Source organism: Puntigrus tetrazona, chromosome 2, assembly GCF_018831695.1.
Source record: "Puntigrus tetrazona isolate hp1 chromosome 2, ASM1883169v1, whole genome shotgun sequence".
NCBI classification, from domain to species: domain Eukaryota; kingdom Metazoa; phylum Chordata; class Actinopteri; order Cypriniformes; family Cyprinidae; genus Puntigrus; species Puntigrus tetrazona.
In genome coordinates, this window is record NC_056700.1 from 10,119,943 (window position 1) to 10,140,164 (window position 20,222).

General features: G+C 37.3%; 1 protein-coding gene across 2 annotated transcripts; it reads right to left on the reverse strand.

Annotated features, from left to right (window-relative positions):
* Positions 1-30: 30 nt before the first annotated feature.
* On the reverse strand, positions 31-19,643 carry pkn2a (protein kinase N2a). Of its 2 annotated transcripts, XM_043263569.1 has the most exons (22): positions 19,293-19,641; positions 16,404-16,695; positions 12,167-12,321; positions 11,081-11,210; positions 10,847-10,992; positions 8,939-9,167; positions 8,243-8,425; positions 8,004-8,113; positions 7,771-7,914; positions 7,457-7,532; positions 5,611-5,770; positions 5,407-5,524; positions 5,034-5,170; positions 4,864-4,948; positions 3,597-3,688; positions 3,312-3,488; positions 3,165-3,227; positions 2,994-3,070; positions 2,776-2,918; positions 1,984-2,091; positions 1,825-1,905; positions 31-1,730 (listed from the first exon to the last, which is right to left on the reverse strand). In XM_043263569.1, the coding sequence occupies exons 1-22, from the start codon at positions 19,311-19,313 to the stop codon at positions 1,527-1,529; spliced, it is 2,931 nt and encodes a 976-aa protein (XP_043119504.1). In that variant the 5' UTR covers positions 19,314-19,641; the 3' UTR covers positions 31-1,526. The 2 variants fall into 2 exon arrangements, 1 of the variants encoding a protein (XP_043119504.1); XR_006253077.1 differs by lacking the exons at positions 31-1,730; positions 2,776-2,918 and having other exon boundaries at positions 19,293-19,643.
* Between the last annotated feature and the right edge of the window lie 579 nt (positions 19,644-20,222).

Here is a 20,222-nt window from a genome sequence, read left to right on the forward strand (position 1 = left end):
AGGTCTACAAAATGCAGACGGACTCACAAGTTACATAATAAACATTTAATTTTTTGCATTCATGATGGCTGACAGTTTCAGCAAAACCTGTTATTTACACCATTGTCAAGTCAAACTTCACGGCTGTACCTTTGAAACCTTTCTTCTGCATCATGCTCAGACACACAAGCAGTGGGTAAAAACCTTTGTACACTCCTTTTGTTTTTGTACACCCACCATTTCGATAAAACACGGATATTTTAGACAAAAATTAGTGCTTCCAGCTTGATAGTGTTTATGTAGTGTAGCCTATAATACATCAGACCTCCATCTAGCATCTACCCCTCCACTTGGATTGCTTATTACACACGTGAAGCTTCAGGCCTATTTTTTTTAACATCTAGACCACTTATTAGTATATATTGATATTTGGTGTCTAGCATAGATTCCAGTCTGTCATGTCCACATATAAAAGAAAACAGAAAGTGGAAGAATTTCAGTAGGGAACAACTAGGTAATGAGGTAATATGATTGCCTGTCACATACACACTACTGTTTAAAAGTTTGAGGTTGTTAAAAAAAAACTAAAACATTTAACGTTTCTGAAAGAAACCTCTTCGATTTGAGATCTATTTAAACAAAAACAGTAAAAATTGAGAAATAATATTTTAAATTACAGCTTAGTACTTGAATATATTTTCAAATTTGATGTGTTCCTGTCACCGCAAAGCCGAATTTTCGGTGTTAAATTACAATATTAACTTAAAAAACATCCTACTGACCTCAAACTTTTGAACAGTAGTGTAAATCCACTGACAGCTTAAGTCTGGTAACAAAACAAAACATGATCCTATCCTGAAACTTGATCGAAAAATAACTTGTGAATGGAAGCAAACGCATTTCCTGTTCCTGTATGACTAGTGTCGTAACTGGTGGTTCATATTTGTGGTTTTCGTTGTGACTTGGATCACAATGCATTAATACTGTACTGTAGGGAAAGAGTATAGACTCCATTACATAAAAATGGCTAAGTGTTTTGGTAATAGTGGAAAACTATACATTCATTGCATGAGGTACAAGTATCACCTATTATTTCAGTCTATGGCTTTAAAACGCTTTCATGTAATTAACATTGAGAGCTGACAAGATAGTTTTTTTTTTAAACCAGTTGCATTGTAAATGCTTCAAAAACAAAACCATAAAAATGAAGGCTCATGGTTCCGTGGGCAAGATGAACGTGGATGTGGCCTGTGGACTTCCTCAACACCAGGGGGTGTCAGGGAGGCTCCTGATCACATGGTTCATCACAGTCGTAAATTACACTGCTTAGTTTGTGTTTTTCAAGATCAGTGCTTAGGTCCTGATGAATAATTATCCCACACATACTCCATAAAAAAAGTTTCTTCATTATGTTAAAAAGGAAAAGGGGTTGTGGTAGTCTTAAAATAACACTGACAACAAAAAAGGGATATTTGCAAATGATCTGATTCACATTTTTTGTATGTGTGTGTGTGTGTGTGTGGAGAAGGAGCGATGATAACACGTGGCTAACACCAGTCTGCGATATAGTCGAAGTCTGCAAACAGGTCCTGCTCGTCCTGGGTCAAGGGCCGGGGCTCTCTGGGCGGTGTGAGCACCGGGGCCTCTGAGGTAAATTCATCGTCAAAATTACTAACGTCACTGGAACTCTGGATTGTGGGGACAAACGGTGGCTTCACTTTCTTTGCTAATAGTCCATCCCAGTCCATATTCTAAAAAAAAACAAAAAAAAAAACAAAGATATTTATATTCAGAGTAAGAGAAGGGAATGAACTAAGACACGTAACCGGATGGTTCAGAAGTTACCCTGAAGAACAGATGTTTCTTCACGTCTTCTGCATCACGTTCACCGGCTCCAAGTCGTCGCCCGGGATTCCTTCTTAATAACTGCGTGTGAAAGTGAAAGGTATTAATAGCGTTTACACCTGGTAAATTCACACTGGAGAAGCTGCTCTTAGCACCAACCCTTCTCATAATGGAGATGGCTTCTGTGGAGAGGAATCTTGGGTAGCGAACTTCGTCATTCACAATGCTGTCGAACACCTCTTCTTCATCATCACCAGGAAATGGAGACTGTGGAAACATGAATTCACTTAGTAACAAAAAACTGTTACAGAAATACTGTTGCTTTCACACTTAATACATTTGCTTGTATGAATATGAATATCTTTTCGTCTGGGTTATAAGGTACACTCAAAAGTTTGAGGTCAGTTAAGAAGTAATAAATACTCTTCATTCAGGAATATTAATATAATATATTTCTTAATAATATATATATACTATTTTATAATAATGTCTTGGGTGGCAAATAAGCATATTAAAATTATTTCTGAAGGATCATGTGACACTGGAGACTGGGGTATTATCTGAAATATATTTAAATAAAAACAATTTAAACAATTCAAACTGCCATTTTTTTATGTTTTACCGTACTTTTAATTAAACAAATGTATCTTAGTGAACAAAAGAGACTTATTTAAAATTAAATTAAATGTAGGCTTGGTGAGCACAAGAGACTTGTTTAAAATAAAATAAAATACAATAAAATTAAATCGAATTAAATGTAGCTTTGGTGAGCACGAGACACTTATTTAAAATAAAATAAAAAAATAAATACACAAAACAAAATGTAATTAAATTTAGCCTTAGTGAGAATAAGAGACTTAAAATAAAATAAAATACTGACCACGAACGTTTAAGGTACTCTATTTAGAAAGATGATGAGAAATGAATAAACCAATGTGGATGAGGTCTGACCTCCCCGACAAGCATCTCAAAGATAAGCACGCCGAGCCCCCACCAGTCCACCGCACGCGTGTAGGAAGTTTCGGTTAACACCTCGGGAGCCAGAAACTCTGGAGTGCCGCAGAAAGTGCTTGTTCTGTCCCTGTAACCCATTCCTAACACACAAAAGGGTAGAACGTTTGCCTCTGGGACTTGTACAGCAGACAACACAACAATAAACATACCCTTACCTTCTTTACAAAGACCAAAGTCGGCAATCTTGACAAATCCCTCCGTATCAAGCAGCAAGTTATCCAACTTCAGATCCCTGAACAATACATTTATTAATCTTCAAATTAATTGGATGAAGAACAGTATTTGTGTAAAAAATACAATAGTTAAGTACAGATTTTTTCTAATACCTGTATACAATCTTGTGCTCGTGTAAAAACTGTAACCCCAGGACAACACAGGCTGCATAAAACCTGCGACAAGCAACAACAACAAAACATGTAATGATGATAAAATTGATTGAAATGACCTAAAAGCGTGACTTTTGTGTCACTCACGTGGCCCGTGGCTCTGAAAACACATCGGCATGAATGTGCATCATCAGGTCTCCTCCTGCCGCATACTCCATCACAAAACACACATGCTCCTTGGTCTGGAAACATGCAAAAAGATTGACGAGGAACGGGTGCCGCACGCTGTTCACAGTCTCGAATATCCTCTTCTCACACATCAAACTAAGAGAAAACAAAAGACACAGGATAAAATTAGACCAAACAAATAGTACTTGACAAGTGCTGCTCACAAATAATATACTGTATATAAAATAGAAAAGATCTAATTACCTTTCAACTTCATCACGGGCGACAATATCTCCCTTCTTAAGGGCCTTGATGGCAAACATTTCACCTGTAATACTGTATTCTGCTAATAACACCTAGAGGGAAAAAAAAAATCAAGTGACACCGATGTCATGATAAGATTATGTGAATGGTGTTTTCTGCTGGAAAAAGTCACTCTCTCTCTTTTAGGTACTTAGCAAGGTGTGTGTAGTGCTATAAGGTTGTTAGAGCATTTTGGGTGGTTGAAAAAAAAAACTGTTTGTACCAAAAAAAAAGAAAGGTAAAACTAGTCTTTCTGGATAATGCTTTTTTTATTGTAATACATTATATCTTGTCAGGAAAAAAATTATAACCAAATTTAAAATGCATAGTGTAACAAATTTAATGCATTAATTGTGACTACAATTAAACAATTAAAGTCTCAAAAAAGAACGGAAAAGTCGCTAAATCTAGCTACAAAATTGCAAAAAACACTGATTATAACTACTTTTATAATTCATTATACATAAAGGCTTTAAGTAAAATGTTAATAACAAAAAAGTAGAAATGTCAGATGCTGACAAACTGATCGTTATTTTTATGAACTATTAGTGATAAATGGTCTGTATTAAATAAATATTTTATTTGTACAATACAGAACAAATTATATATAATATATATAATAACACAAACATTATTAAAAATAAAGCAGTAAAATCAATAATTTTAAATACAACAAAAATTGACTATTTATTAGAGTCAAACTATTTATTAATTTCTGTGTTTTTAAAGGTGCTGTATGTAGGATTGACACAGAGTGGCTGAACTAGGTATTGCATTCCAAATTCTAAATAATTTTTTTATTCAAATTCAAATTTTCTTTAACCAAGCTAACACACACAGGTTGCCCGACTGAAGACACCAACAGGAACGAGTCCACATACGCTGTGTTTTCCGCCAACTGGCAACCCGGGATTCCAAAACCCGATTGGGTAAACTGGCAGTGGGCGGGTTTCACAAACCAAAACAAAGTCCTGCATTCTGGGCCAGAACGCACATTTTCAAAAGAGAAAAATTGACTGTATCATTGTTTTTCAGATAAACAAGCATGTTAACTTGTCACGTATCTGCACAAATATTATGTTTTTTGTATGCTTTAGTAGACCCAAAATCCTACATACAGCACCTTTAAAGGTGAACTTTATCTAAAATGTAAAAACAGGTAACAAAAACACATTCATATAAATATCGGTAGCGCTTAAATTAACTGGAAGCATGAATAGCTTCATACCTTTCCAAAATGGCCACGGCCTAACACTGCAACACATTTAAAGTCTTTAAGACTGAAATGAAACTGTTCTTCCTCCTCTTCATCCCTACAACAACAAAAGTCCTTTAGTATTGTCGGGTGCACATTTGCTAGTGCAACACAGACTATGCAAAGACACATAAATGGTCCACCTTATTTCTGTGTTCTTCTGGACAGTTATGAGCTGTAACGCTGACGGCTGAGCCTCATGTTCCACGACTTCTTCAAGCTCAGACTGAACAATGATGCTATTCCTGTCATTTCGGTAGTCAAATGAAGTCAAAGCATCCTGTGAAAGAAGAGCGCAAGCCTTTCAGCGGTCGCTGTTTACACAAGATGACACTGGAGAGCCGTAATCTTTATGTTAATAAAGGTAACGGTGAAGGCATTTCCTTCTCCTTTCAAATGCAAGAGGGCAGATGAAAGACTAAACATGAATTACATGTCCGCCTCAGATCTTTATCCTCAAGGAAACGGATGGGTAGCTTATCTCTACAACAACCAAGTGATAGTGCGGGATGTTACCTGTTCTTGCTCTTTGTTCGGGATCTTGTCCTCAGGCAAGACTTCTCTTATACCGACGGGAGAGTAATGCTTTGGTGTAACGTCTTTGTCAAAGTCCAGTTTTGTCACTATTGGGTCACTAGAGAGGGCAGACAAACACATGAAAGCACCGCCTAACGACCAGTTTAATATAGCGAGCGTGTTCATTACAGAGCGTGTTCATGCCTCCTCAGAGCTGGGGTTCCCGGGTGACTGCTGTGTCCGGTTTCAGCTGCCAGCTCCGCCACTTGAGGGCTAAATGTGTTATTGGGAGAAGGAATGGCCCTCTTCACCAGCCGGCCCCACGTCCCGATGCTCATCTGAGGGGCCCGCAGGAACGGTTTCCCTGCAGACGTGGGAGAAGAGAAGAAACGCATTCACCAGACCCCTATGAACCTCTTTACTTGGAGGGTAATGTAAACAAGAAGATACAATGGCAATGACATAAACTAAACCAAACGGTGTTTCACAAAGGAAAGCTTTCAGGAGGTGCAGGTGCAGGTTTGGGACTGAAGCCCAGGTTTGTTGACGGGTGGGAATAAATCACGGGTTTGCTTTTATTGCAAGCATTATGCCTGTATTATGAAAAGGGATTTTATTTGTAACTGGCCCATAATTAGTTTTGCGTGACAGTTTTAATATTTAATTTTATTGCTCTTAAAAGTCAACATTTTCTTTTTGAAATAAAACAGCTTGAATTTCTACGTAAACATATGTAACTTTCTCCCAAGCTTGCTATGAACTTTTTTTGAAGATTTTGTTCATGAGTACTGTAAAAACAGCATGCCCAGTATTGGACCCAAACACAAAGCTGTAGTCAACCCACACTACCATTAAAAGTTTGGGGTCAGTAAGATTTTTTTCTGAGAAAATAATATTTTTATTCAGCAAGGATGCTTTAAATGCTTTAGGTATAGAAATTTATAATGTTATCACCTCTTTCCTAAAGAGCCTGCTGCGGTTGAAACTTCTAGCTTGGGGACATTCCAAGGCAAGTCAAGTTACCTTTATTTATATAGACCTTTTAACAATACTGTTTGTATCAAAGCATCAAATAGTAGAGTTGAAATTAAACACTCAATTTTCAGTTAAAGGCATTTCATTCCCTCTTTGCTTCAATCAGGACAAATTATTTCAGATCATAAGGTTGCTTTACACATTCTTATCTATCCTTTTTAATGAAATGTGTGTACATTTTGATTAATTTTCTACTTTTTTTTTTTTTTTTTTTTTTAGAAATCAGGAGAATAACATTATGTTTGGTATATTAATGTGATATAAAAACAATATCCATACTTTGCTCCTGATTATTTTTGTTTCCCCTGTATTCTGCTGTAAGTAAATGAAAAAAAGACAACATAAACCGTGCATTTGTGATCTGTGATTTAATTTACAATGCAGTATAAACCATGAATAATTCCTGAATGAATCCTTATGTCTCTTTCTAAGTTTGCTTTCACACGGATGCCGTAAAATGTAATTGTTGCAAATATAGACATATACAACTATAATATTATTTAACGCGTATGTAATGCTGCAGATAGAATGAGGATCTTTAGAAGTTATGTTATGTCGAAAGTGTCTTATTAATGCTTTTACACGTTCATTGTGTTTACAATGTAAACGGAAGTTACTCCCATAATTTGCTCGAAGCATCGTGGGGCGTAGAAAAAATATTGATACAAGATTTCTAATTTAAAGAAATGCTGTTCTTCTGAACTTTCTAATTCTTTAAAGAATCCTGAAGAAAAGCTTTGCATCAGGAATAAATTACATTTTTACACTTCACAGTGTTTCTGTTCTTGCTGTACGCTTAAACAAATGCTCTGGTAAGCGTAAGAAACATTTTAGGGGAAATTTGCATACTGTGTAGATTACATGCAATATGGCTGTTCAAGTACGATCTTGAATGTGCACCACCAAAAAGGCAAGGTTTATTTTTTGCTCAAGAAACCTTAATTTGACCCTTGTGACGAACTGTCAAATTGCTGATTCTTTATAAACCTCTGCCGCGTCGAAGAAACGTCCTCACCTTGTTGCTTTGAGAAGATCTTTTTCTGCCTTTGGAGTTTGGTTTGTCTCTCAATGACTGGATTAAAAAAAGTAACCTGTAACAAAAATGGCTTTTAGATCAAGCTCTGGAAAAAAACTGATCAAATTCCACTTCAGATCTGGCAGGCTCAGTTTCTTTAGAGAAGTAAAGGTGGGAAAACCTGCCCGGGGGGTTTCAGGGGCCGCTGAGCGCGAGGAATTCCTCTTTGATTTTCTCACAGAGCTCTGGGCTGCTAATCAGAGGGCTCTTTGTGGGAAAGTATTGATCGCTGAGAGACAATATTGTAAAGGTACCTCTGCAAACAGAGTCCCTTGTGGCTCAAGGTAAAGGCACATTCCGTGCCGCTGGTTGTCCAGGAAGTCCTCCAGTCGCAGGAATTTCACCGCACAAAGGGATCGCCAATCTCTCCAATACACAGAGATCTCCAGCTCACGAGACTGTGGTAAACAAACATTCGCCAAAGTACATATAAACAACCCCCAGAAGTGTGTTATGCATAAATAAACGCCACGTAAAGTGAGTTTACCCGGTCTAGCTCTAATGTAAACTTTTGGTCCCACGACTGATTACTGACAGGTTTCCAACTGGTCTGACCAACTACAGTGTTGTCGAGCTTCAGAACAGCGCTAATCTCATCTGGAAGCAAACAGAGGCGCATACACACATTAACACAATAACACACACACAGCTTCGCTTTTTAAGTGTGAAGTCAAATGAAAGGCTGCTGGAAAGCCACTTGAAAGTCAGCACTAAGAACTACTCAACTGGACAAGTCGTCGTTTTTGGAGAGATTCCGAACGCTGGTTCCTCTGCGGTTCCCACGGCTCATGAAAGAGGAGCGCGTTTCACTGGGGCTCCAACCGGGCAGCGGCACCGACGTGGCTTTAGACCGGCCAGGAACACTGTCTAACAGGTCCTGACATCCCATGAGCCGAACCTCTAATTTGCCTGTTTTAGCCAATAACAGTCACCATTAAAATACACTGCCATCTGAAAGTTTGGGGTCAGTATGATGTTTTAATGTTACTGAAAGAAGCCTTATGCTCAGGCAGGCTAAATTTATTTAAATAATATAGCAAAAACAGTACCATTGTAAAATATTATTACAATTTTAAAAAGTTAATGGTTTCTATTTTAATAAATCTCAACATATAATTTAATCCTGTAATGGCAAAGCTGAATTTTTTGGCATTTCTAAAATGCTGAAAACAGTTGTGCTGCTTAATATTTTTCTGGAAAACATGATATTTTATTTCAGGACAAAACAGAAAGTTTAAAAGAACATCAATTATTTTATTAAAGAATCATTTGTAAAGATTCTAAACGTCTTTAATGTCACCTCTGATAAATTTAATGTATACTTGCTGAATTAATATTTTAATGTTACCGACCCCAGTTTACAGCTTCATATAACACTGTAATAACATTAAAGTAAATCTGAAGGAAATATGTGTCGCTCACCTGTGAGTGCAGCTGGTTTGGTGCTATACTGGTTTTTAACAGTGCTGTTGTGGTTCTGTGTGGATATGAAGCTCTGGCGAGGACTGAGGGCTGGAGAGGACATAAGGGATAACTCCTCCATGATCAGACTGCTCTTGGGATGGTTCTTCGGAAGCTCATTGAGTCTCTGCTCCAAGGAATACTTCAACAAATCCAGCTTCTGATTGGACTCATTGAACCTGGCTTGGGCCTGGATTTCACAGAAATACAGCAGAGGGGTTAATGGCAGATGGATGAAAGGTTGGGTACCTTTCACATTTTAACCTAACCTTTTTTCAGTACTTTACAAAAACATTTCAGTGAAAAAAAAGTAAAAAACTGTTTTGAACAACAAGGCCCTACATTTTTTTCCTTTTTTTCTTTTTTCCAGAAATTCTTATGCGTATTCTTTCTGATAATCAAATAAAGACATGAAAGATTAATTTATTAATTAAATGAAAAAGAAACTGCTTTTATTTTTTGGCAAATAAAAAAGGTTTACTGTTGAAATAAATACGTAGTAGAAAAATTTGCAGAAATTTGACAGAAAATATGTGAACACATACATTATATTGTACAAATGCGTGTCTGGAGATGAACTGCATGTGTTCATGCCATCATGTAGTGAGATGCAAAGGACGAACACGCAGAATTATATATTTAAACTGGCTTTTGTGTTTTAAATATTCACATACACTAGTTCATATTATGATCTGAATGAAGTGACAGACTCTTTATTCAATCAAAACATATGAATTCCGTGCCACTCGGTGCTATAGAGTAAATTCTGTTTTTATGAATAGACTCCACCATCCTGTCCAAGTTAGAAATATAACCACACTTCAGAACATTTCGGTTTGCCCTGTGTGCTGTGTTTCAAAGAGTTGCAGGGGTGACATCATGTCACAGGGTCTCTCTCTCTTTTCCTCCGAATCTGTGTAACATGCGCGAACAAAAGCGTTCTCAGGTAGCGACTGATTTCATGTTAATCGGTAATCAGTATCGACACAATTCAGTCGATATGAATCTAAAGGTCCAGTCACATTTACTTTCGCTTGAAGAATCGTTGTGGGCAAAATCCGTTCACAGCAACATAAATCTGTGCAGTTTCAGCACACAGATTGTCCTTGTACTCAATCTGCACTGATTAAAAGAAAACTGCTTGGTTACATGAAAGTAACTTTCATGTAAGCTGTGCTTTGTGTATCTATACACCATTGACAACAGACTATGGACCTTTTTTTGCATGCAAATACTTTCCTTAAGGTGGCTGCAACTACATTGTAAATGCTAAACTGAAAAATTCTGTTAACTCTGTTAAATTCATTAACAGAACAGTTGACCAATACTAAACCTTTTCATTGTTAATTTGTCCACATGTTGAGTTAAAACTTGAGCTTAGCTTAAATGTGTGCTATAATAACGCTCATACATGACTGTTGTTGAGATCTCAACTGAAATGGAGGCTTAACCCTGGAAAAAGTATTCATTGTTAAAATTCAACTTAAAAATGTAAATAGCAAAAAAACTATTTTATTATTTGCAAGCTTACAAATTAAACCCAATTACTTGACTCTCAATTTACGTAAAGAAATAAGCTTTTTAAAATTGAAAGCTTGCTTATTTGTAAGCGTTAAACTTTATATTTAAACTTTAAATATAACTTTCTTTGATCCACTTCAAATGCTTACTATGTATAAAATGAGCTTGTATATCTTTTTTTTTTTTTTTTTTTTTACACAAGCGCATACACTGTTGGTGGTCTCTCCGGCCACCTTCTTTTCCAAGGCTGCAAAGGTCAAAGGATTAAAACTTAAAAATAGTGCTAAAGGTCAGACGCATCAACGAGGTCAGTTCAGAAGGTAATGAGGATGGGACAGTTGAAAATACCTCTGAGTGAGCCCTCTTCTCAGCCAGTTTACCAGAGCCCAACAGCTTCATGACATTCTTGGCCCCCTCGGCCACAGCGTACTCGATCCGCGTGTGATGGCAGAGTTCCTCCACCCGCAGGTCCAGGGGACTGATGATGGGTTTGGCTGCACCGCAACACCACAGATATGTTTATTGGTTTGTGTTTGTTAAACTGTGAATGCTAATGCTGGAGGAACTACACGTAAAAGTTACCAATGACATCATTGTTGTCGAAGCTGAGCTCGCTGGTTTGGCTGGCTTTGAGAATCTGCATTCGGATGAACTCGATCTTTGTTTTGCTGTCTTGAAGCATCTGCTGTGCCGTTGCAAGCAGTTTTCTGTCCTGCAAGGTCAACATAAAATCAAGTCATGCAAAAACAAATACAGATTTTATGTGGTGAAGACGAATTTTAAACTTGTGTTTTTTTTCCCTTTATTTAATTAATTTATGTAAAGTATTTAACACTGGTAGCACTGGTGTCAAAGGCTAAACATATTCCAGGGACTGCTACCGTGCCAAGACTGTGTGAGAAGGAAAGGCTTCCGTTTACAAGTCATTTCCTGGTTGACATCAGCCCTTGCTAATTTCCCACAGGGCTGCACCGTGTGTGCGTGTGTGTGTGTGTGTGTGTGTGTGTGTGTGTGTGTGTGTGTGTGTGTGTGTGTGTGTTGCCAGAGGGGATAAGTTCATCACCAGCACCACTCCTATGGCCAAACCTCTCAGGCAAGTCACAGGAGCTGCACTCATGTCATTGAAGTAAAGTAGTAGTACTGGTGCCTGTATTTCAATCTAAGTGAAAGAAGATTTTATGTGTGTTTTTACTTGCGCATACACTATTCGAAAGTTTGGGGTCAGTAAGAACTTTTTAAGGATAGGAATAGCCTACATTTAGGCAATTAATTGATTACAAATGATGGTAAAGTAATTTATAAAGTTTATTTAAATACTGCTACATTCTATTCAGCACAAAAATATGAAACAGTTTAACTGAAATGTTTCTTTAGCAGCAAATCTGCATATTAGAATGATTTCTGAAACACCATGTCACAATGAAGACTGGAGTAATGGCTGCTGGAGAGATATTTTAAAAATGTAATCATGTTTCACATTACTATATTCATCATCAAATAATTGCATTCGTGGTAAGCATAAAAGGCTTCTTTCAAAGACATTTACATTTCACTGACTCTCTTGACTGGTTCAGGGCCAAGATGGTTATACAGTGATTCTACATCACTGGTAAAAAAGGGGAAAAAAAAGCCTCAAGAGTCATTAAATAAAACCAAATGGTACACTACCTTTGAGGAGCCGTTTGAATACATCTGGATCATGTTCTCGGCCCCCTGTTTCACCTTCAATTCAATGTCGTTCTGTTTTTTCAGGGCTGCTAGTCTGCTGCTGATAGTGCATGTCCGTGCTTCACTTTTAGGGCTGTCCAGCGTAAGAGGGCACTCTGGGAAAGAAACAGCAGAAGTTAGTAGGATCAAAGACTTCCTAAAGCAATTTAGAATTAAGAGGATACTTCTCCCCAAAAAATAAAAGCTCTTGTCATCATTTATTCACCATCATATCACTCAAACCTGCATGAGGTAAAAGAGAATGTGAGAAATGTCTGTTTTTTTGTTAATACAATCAAAGTCAATGCGCTCCAGTGTTGTTTGGTTGCCAGCTTACATCTTTAAAGACTTCACAACACCAGCACCAACTAAATAATGATACAGAAAAGAGTCGAGTAGTGTAAGATCAACAGATATTAAGTTTAAGCAGTTTTCTGGCTACTTCCAGATTTTAGACTAAACCATAAAAAACAGGAAGGATGTTGCAACAAGAGTACCTGATTCCATGTTTGACCTTTGAGTAACATTAGGATTCAGCTTTAGAAGCTGCACTAATTAAAAGTAAGAATATATATGCTTTTTTATTGGTTAAAAAGCTGGTCGTATGGTGCAAGCGCTCTTTATGAGGGTGATTGCTTAATTCTGTAAGCTTTGCAGTTTTCGAGGAATGTTTTCTGGTTGCTTTGATGAAGGACTGTGAAAACGGAAATTATTTCAATGAAGCACATCACTACGTTTCATGTCCAGACAAGTAAAAACTCCCCCCAGATAAATGAAACCTGTTAGACTTCTGCTAATAACAAACAAAAACACCAGCTCTCACAAAGGCACTTCATGTGACTGCAGAGCCTGGTAATAAAAAAAATAAGGTGGTAGACAAAACACCAAGAAACAGATGTTTTTGGTAGCATCTATGAATTTAATTCTTTAACATTAATCACTTTTCTCATCTTGTACTTTTATTTTATATCAAAGATATAACAACCAGAATTCTGGAAATGTTGGGACTTTTTTTTTTTTAAATTGAATAAAATGAAAAATAAAAGAATTTCAAATCACATTTCAAGCAAAAATCACTATTTTATGCACAAAATCATCTGATTTCCAATTGATGCCTGCTACAGGTCTCGAAATAATTGAAACGGGGGCATGTTTTGAAGATGTCTGGGCATCGAGGTTATACGTTTCTGGAGTTTTGTAAGAGTTGTTAGAATTTCTTCTTATTCTTGCCTGATAAAGGTTCGTATTTTGGCACGGTGATTTGTGTTTACAGACAGTGGTTTCTGGAAGTATTCCTGGGCCCATGTAGTAATGTCAATGACAGAATCATGATGATGAGCGATGCAGTGTCATCTGAGGGTCCGAAGACCAAGAAAGCATCAAACAAAGGTCTTTGGCCTTGTCCCTAATGGACAGAGATTTCTCCAGTTTGTCTGAATGTTTTGTTGATGTTGTGCACTGTAGATTATTGGATTTGCAAAGCCAAATTTGATGTTGTTTTAAAATATTCCGCAATTTTTTACGCAAAACCCCTGCTAGGGTAAGTATTTTTAAAAAAACTTTTTAGGCTTCTGATTGGCCAACATGCCTTTATGTTTAAGATTATATCACCACCTGTTGGTTTGACATGCTCTTAACGGTGCTCTTAAAATAATGCGTTCACGACACTTATCATGTTACTGACCTGATGGTCAACTTAATTACTTGCTAGATATTCTCCCAGCTGAATCTTCTCACACTTCCTTGCTTTTTTCAGCCCTCAAACTTTTTTGAGACCTTGATCTTTTGATTTTTCAGTCCATTAAAGAATCTATAAACTATCCTTGTCATGGCCTCCACAAAACATCAGGCAGCACAACTATTTTTAACATTGATGATAAGAAATGCTTCTTCAGCTCCACTTCAGCAAATTAGACTGATTTCTAAAGGATCAAGTGACACTGACGACTGGAGTAATGGCTTCTAAATGGCTGCTTTGCGTCAAAGGAACAATTTACATTTTAAAAAATATTTTTAAAAAAGCATTTATAATGAATTGTAATAATATTTCAAAATATTAATGTGTTTGTTTAAATAAATGCGGTTACAAAACCTCTACAAGGTTGTGGAGCTTCCGAGTGGAAGCAAGAAGGTCATCTGTGGTCAATAAATCTTCACAAAGCACCTTAGTGTGGAAGCACATGTTAATGAAGAACAAATGTCTTTTGTTACGCACCTGGAGACTCCTGAGTCACATCATTACGTAAGGCATAAACACAGATGCCTGTGTTGTGGTTATTATAAACAAAGTCTGCAGGGTAAAAAATCACGCACCCACACAACAGGTATTACAACGAGTCTTCAGAGGTGCCTAAAAGTAGATTAAAGCCCTATAACATACTAGACTAACTGTTTATTTTGTAGGTATTTGCTATACACGTAAACATGTGTGTCTGTGCAATGGATGTAATTAGAGATGATGGTATAATGAGGTGCAGAAGGCTTGACCCATCAGCAGCGAGTGGAACAGCCTGACCAGCTCCAATGTCTGATGTCTGGACTCCCAACAAGTGCTGCGCGACCATGACATCACCAGCGAGGCACGGGCACTGGAGCACTGTTGTCTTCCAGCAGCATCTGCTGATTTCTGCTTAGCCAACACAGGCTGAGGAGGTCAACACAGAGGTGTGACACGCAGAGACATTCCTCTAGCGCTGAGTCACCAAACAAAAGCCCCTTCTCATCAGATAATTTCCATGCCAGGCTACATTTGTCATGTGTAAGGATGTGGCGAGTAGGGTGAGAGATCTGATCAAGCTTCTGTAAGATATCCTCAAAACTGAGTATTATACTCTAGAACTGCTACACCTGTAGTGTGACACTGTCTAGGTTCACATATCTCATGTAAAAGCTATTTATTTTCAAAGAATTCAAAAAGTGACACTGTGGAGAAGCACGTTATATTATAGAAAATTAATAGCAAGTGCAGGAATGTAGCGCATCAGTAAGAATGGATGAAAATGGGATTGGAAGTTGATATGATTATTTAGGGTCTTAATGAAAAGTCTATAACGTACTTTGGTTAAAATCTCATAATTTTAGTGTAAAAAACACCTTTACCCTGCCAAAATCAGCTCTGTTTTCATCAAGCCATTCTAGTCCATGTTGCTTTAAATGCCAATTAGCTCTGCTGACTCAAACGGCTATAATTTTTCCTCAACATTACCAGACTACAGCGGCAACATGGCTGCCCGAGCAACCTAAACAAACAAAATGTAAGCATTATTGACATTAACTAAGATTTTAATGAAAAGTAATGATTTGTTTTGTTATCTTCGATCATGTGTTGAAATTAGTCATGTTATTCAAAGAAATGTTTGCAAAAAAACATAAAAAAATCACTAAGGTTAGCTAACATTAAACCATTAACGTTACTGACAGCATGATAGTGCCATAACAGATCTACATATTCGGCATATACCATCATAGACAATCGCTAAATCCTTTCCTGAAATACTGCCAATTCGATTTTCAGTATTTAAATAAATGTAGTCCGGAAGCATTGACAAGTTTTTTTGTATCTGGACGTGAGAGCAATAAAAAAAGCTATATTAATATTGAACGCTAATGTTAATCAGAGACAATCGCACCGGAGTCGACACAATGACAGCTCACTCAGGGTCTAAGGTAAGACGCTCTTGTCAATCTATCAATCTGTCAAACTTTCGTGGGAAGGGCCATGCTTATCCTATGGGAAACTCAGTTTTTAACAATTCTGTGCAATTAATCTCAATCAATCTACAGTTGGGTTACTCTGATTAGGTTACAAAATAACAAAAAAACACAACTAACAAAATAACACATTATCCGTCTTGGCAAACTCTGCATGTACATAAAATTTCAGTTTAATACAGTTTTCTCAATTGTTTCCAACATGTATGGTCTTATGCTCACCAAGGCTGCACTTATTTGATTAACAATAGGTAAAAAACATTGTGAAATATTAGAACAATTGAAACAGTTTTCTGTTATATGATGTTAAAGCTGAATTTTCATTAGCCTTGTCACACCATCCTTTAGAAATCACTCTAATTTGCCGCTAAAGAAAAATTTATTATTATTTTAAATGTTGAAAGTTTGTCCTGCTTTGTATTAACACTTTATGCATCCTTGTTGAATAAAAGCATGACTTTCTTTAAAAACGTATCTTTGCTCATACCTAAGAGAAGATCCTCTGGATCCTTCACAACGATATGAGCGTTGAGCTCCTGCAGCTCTTGATGCAGCTCCTCTAACTTCTTGTTGGACTTCTTGAGCATATTATCAACATATGCCAGTCTCTTTTTTTCTGTGGTGACCTTTCTAAGGTTCTCCACCCCTTCTTTGATCTTCAGCTCTTTGCGGATCTCCCTCTTGATCTGCTCCTTGATTTCGTCTAGCTTCTGCTGCACCATGGTATCAGACAGGTCAAGGTTCTGCCCCAGGCCCAGCCGGTCCGAAACCATGTGAGCCTGTACAAGACAAACATGTATTAATATATTTTTTATGTCAACAATACAATTTCAAAAACTTCCTTAGGTCTTTTTTTTTTACATGCAAAAAACATAGTAAACACCTGAAGGAAATTCCCTCCTAAGGCGTAATTGTCACCAGTGTCGTGATTCATGATATACGCATTCACATCTCCCCACGCACCCTGCACACTAACTACGCATGACCGAAAACACAGAGGCACACATACACATAAAGAAGCACAGTATCACTGACATCAGCAGGGAGGATAACTGGCCTGAGTGGGTGAGCCAAATCCTGCTTAGCCTAGCTCTTCATGAGCTCACTGACAACATGTAAGAGAACTGACACGGCTCCTCTAATCTTCCTCCAGGGGAAAGTGGAGCCATAAATAAAGCTTAAAAACAAAACTTTCAGCAGAATGTGCTCGTTCAGGTCTAAAGGAGGCGTGAAGGTAAGGTTCGTCAAAGCATGCGCAGACGATAAACAAAATATACGTGAAAGCATAATGGTCATATTATTCAAATACATCAACATTCAAATACAGAGATGAAATAGAAAAATAGAGATGCGCTTAAAATATTGCTCATCTGATGTTAAATTGTTAAATTGTCAATGCAAAACTAAGAACTAAGAAAACTAAAATCAGTCATTTCTTTGCCACAAGTGAGGCATTACAGCATTATAATGCACAGCATGAAAAATGCATAGATATTTAGAGACTAATTTACATTTAAAAGTGTGTTTTTAAAGATTAACCTTTGAGTAATAATTAGACGGCATGGTGATGGCCATATACATACGCTTTCCAACTTCAAACCAGCTTGGTTTTGTTAATGTCTTTAGTAAAAGTAAGTTAACTCTGTATTATTTTTCCATTCTATCAGGACCAAGTTATGTTCTTATATTTGCCAGCAAAAATCCATCAGATGACGTAAATAGACTTTGAAAAATGTCTTTTTACTGCACAGCCTGCCAACTTTTTTATTAAAACCCCATCTTGCCAACTGTGATTTACACCTTTAAATATCGAATATTGACGGGATACAGATACATTGAAAAACCTCTTGTATTTGTGGATAATTGATATTGTGCATTCTTTATTCAAAACATCTTCTGAGGTTTTAGCTTCTTGTTTATCTCCTCCGTCATCCATGACTTTGAAATCTCACTGTCTGCAGAATGAAATAAAACAAGCAAAATGAATAACTGACATAACGCGTTTTGACACTCTGAGTCTGCTTGCACGTACGGCACTGACTCGTGGGTCAACTGAAGGTCATGGAAAAGCAACTGTCCTGCATTTTAGGAGCCAGCTGTACCTTGTGCTGCTATACTCAGGTGAAATGCGCACAATACCAAAAACTGATGTGACAAAAAAAAAATCTTCCATCAATAATAATAATAATAATAATGTGTTTACTTAAACTGATGATTTATAGTCCTGAAGAGAACTTTAACCAAAAACCAAATCTCCAAACCTCTCATTCACCACACAAAACCAAATTATGCAGCAGTGTCTCTTCCACTTTCCACAATTCTCTTGGACTTCTCAGTTCAGGGAAAAAGGCTGACAAAACATGTTACAGTAACAACAGTGTTACTTCCAGTTTACAAAATCTGAGAAAAACACAATAGATTCCTGGTTGTAGTTTAAATGCCCTGGCAAAGTGACATCTGACAGGACATGGTTTTACAGACAAATTAATTCACAAACGCTCACAAAAAGTGAAAACGGATGGGCTCAAAAAACTATTGCAGTAAGAGAAGTCGCTTTTTTAAATGATGCATTTTAAAATTTAGTAAAGTTATAATGCCCGACATCTTTTTGTAGTTATTGACCATCGTCCATCTACCAAAAACATAAACGTCACATCTTAAAAGGTAGATGAACATTTGAAAAAATAATAAATTTATAATTCATTGTTAGGAAATTGTTCAGTTTGTTAGTTTACTTTAATGAAAAAGACATGAAAAGACAATCGGAATAACTAGTTTCAAAGCAAGACTGCTGTTCAGCACTGAACAAAAAGACCAGCCCGAAACAATAAATAGTACATTTCTAAAAACATAAATTAATAAATAAAATACAATAAGAATAAACCAATAGAACAGAACTTAATTCTAAACTTCTCAGTATAGTAAACTTTAACATTTTGCACCTCAAAATACTATTGCACTTTAGGTTTATTTAAATCGGTTTTAAATAACTGTTAAATCAGTTTTGCTGTCTATGTAGGCAGCTCACTGGGGTTTGAGACACCGCCAGTGTGTACAATTCAACATCACAACTCCGTGTTTCCACTGGGCAACATGGCATGAAATCTAAATTACATTTTATGTGGAGACGCTAATATGACCGTACGGGGTAAACAATAACTCCAAACTCCTGTCATGAGCGTTTTCGGGCCCCGTTCCCCGTTTTCCCGTGTCATGAGCTCCTCGGCGGAGGGAGCAGCTCGTCCCGAAGGAAGAAAAGTAGTGGTTTGAAAGTGCGCTTAGGGCGCAACTACGTTTTCAAAGCATAAAAGTCGCCGCGCACACTTTAAGATTCCCTACATCTACATTGTATGAAATAAAAAAAAACTTTTCCTACCTGCATGGGATCGGCGGCCATCTTGGTTGTGAACTCTTTTTTGAATCAAACTCTGGGGAAGGGGAGGTGAGTCACTCCCAAAAAAAAAACAAGCCTGTTATGTTTCCGTCTCAAGCGAAAAGCGCTTTATTTGGGATACGATCCATAGCGTGGCCGGGATACGGAGGGGGTCCCATTGCTGAGCTGTAAGCGCGAGGGTTTGGACCGGGGCTCGGAGCGAGATCCGCGCTTTTTGGGGTGAAGGCAGAGCTGCGCTGCTAATATCGGAACAAGGGGAGGCGGATGGCAGGGCGACCCAAGTGCAAGTTTCTGTTCCCGCACCCAGTTCAGCCACGGCCAGTACACCCTCGATCATGTGATCAATAACAGCTCCACAAACACACAGGCTTCGACGCAACAGTCTGAGTCCACGGATTCTAATAGAGGACTTTATTCTGATCAAAACAGCATTTGAGCTTATTTTGCAGTAGCATACTATATTCATTAAATACATACTTTTTTTAATCTCGTTTCTGCAGAACCAAAAAAAAGTGTTCTGTTGGCAGTAACAATTTATGTATTGTTATTGAGACAACTCGTTTTGGTGTAAAATATTGTAGGGTTTAACTTTTAATGTGAATTCTTGAATGTGTTAGTAATAGTAGTTCTCAACTGGGGGCCGGAGCCAGGACCCACTAGGGGGCCTCAGTCCATTAAAATCGTATTTAAATTGTAATAAAATAACATGAATTAAAAATCAAGATGCAAATGTGTTTTTACATTTGTCTAGCTGGACCACAAATCAGTCATAAGGTCATTTCTTTTTAAATTAAAAATTATACATCATTTACATTATTTACATCAGTAAAAAAGCTTTCCGTTGGTGTATGTTTGTTAGGATCGGACGATATTTGAGATACAATAGACCCTTTTCACAAGACTGGTGTATAA

What these genes read in the sequence shown, in the direction of transcription:
- pkn2a (XM_043263569.1), bottom strand. Translation starts at nt 19,313, where the DNA reads ATGGCCGCCGATCCCATGCAG. An exon ending in TTACATTAGAGCTAGACCGG is followed by an intron (nt 7,915 to 8,003) that starts GTAAACTCACTT and finishes TGTTTACCACAG; the next exon opens with TCTCGTGAGCTGGAGATCTC. An exon ending in GATCTTCTCAAAGCAACAAG is followed by an intron (nt 5,771 to 7,456) that starts GTGAGGACGTTT and finishes CCACGTCTGCAG; the next exon opens with GGAAACCGTTCCTGCGGGCC.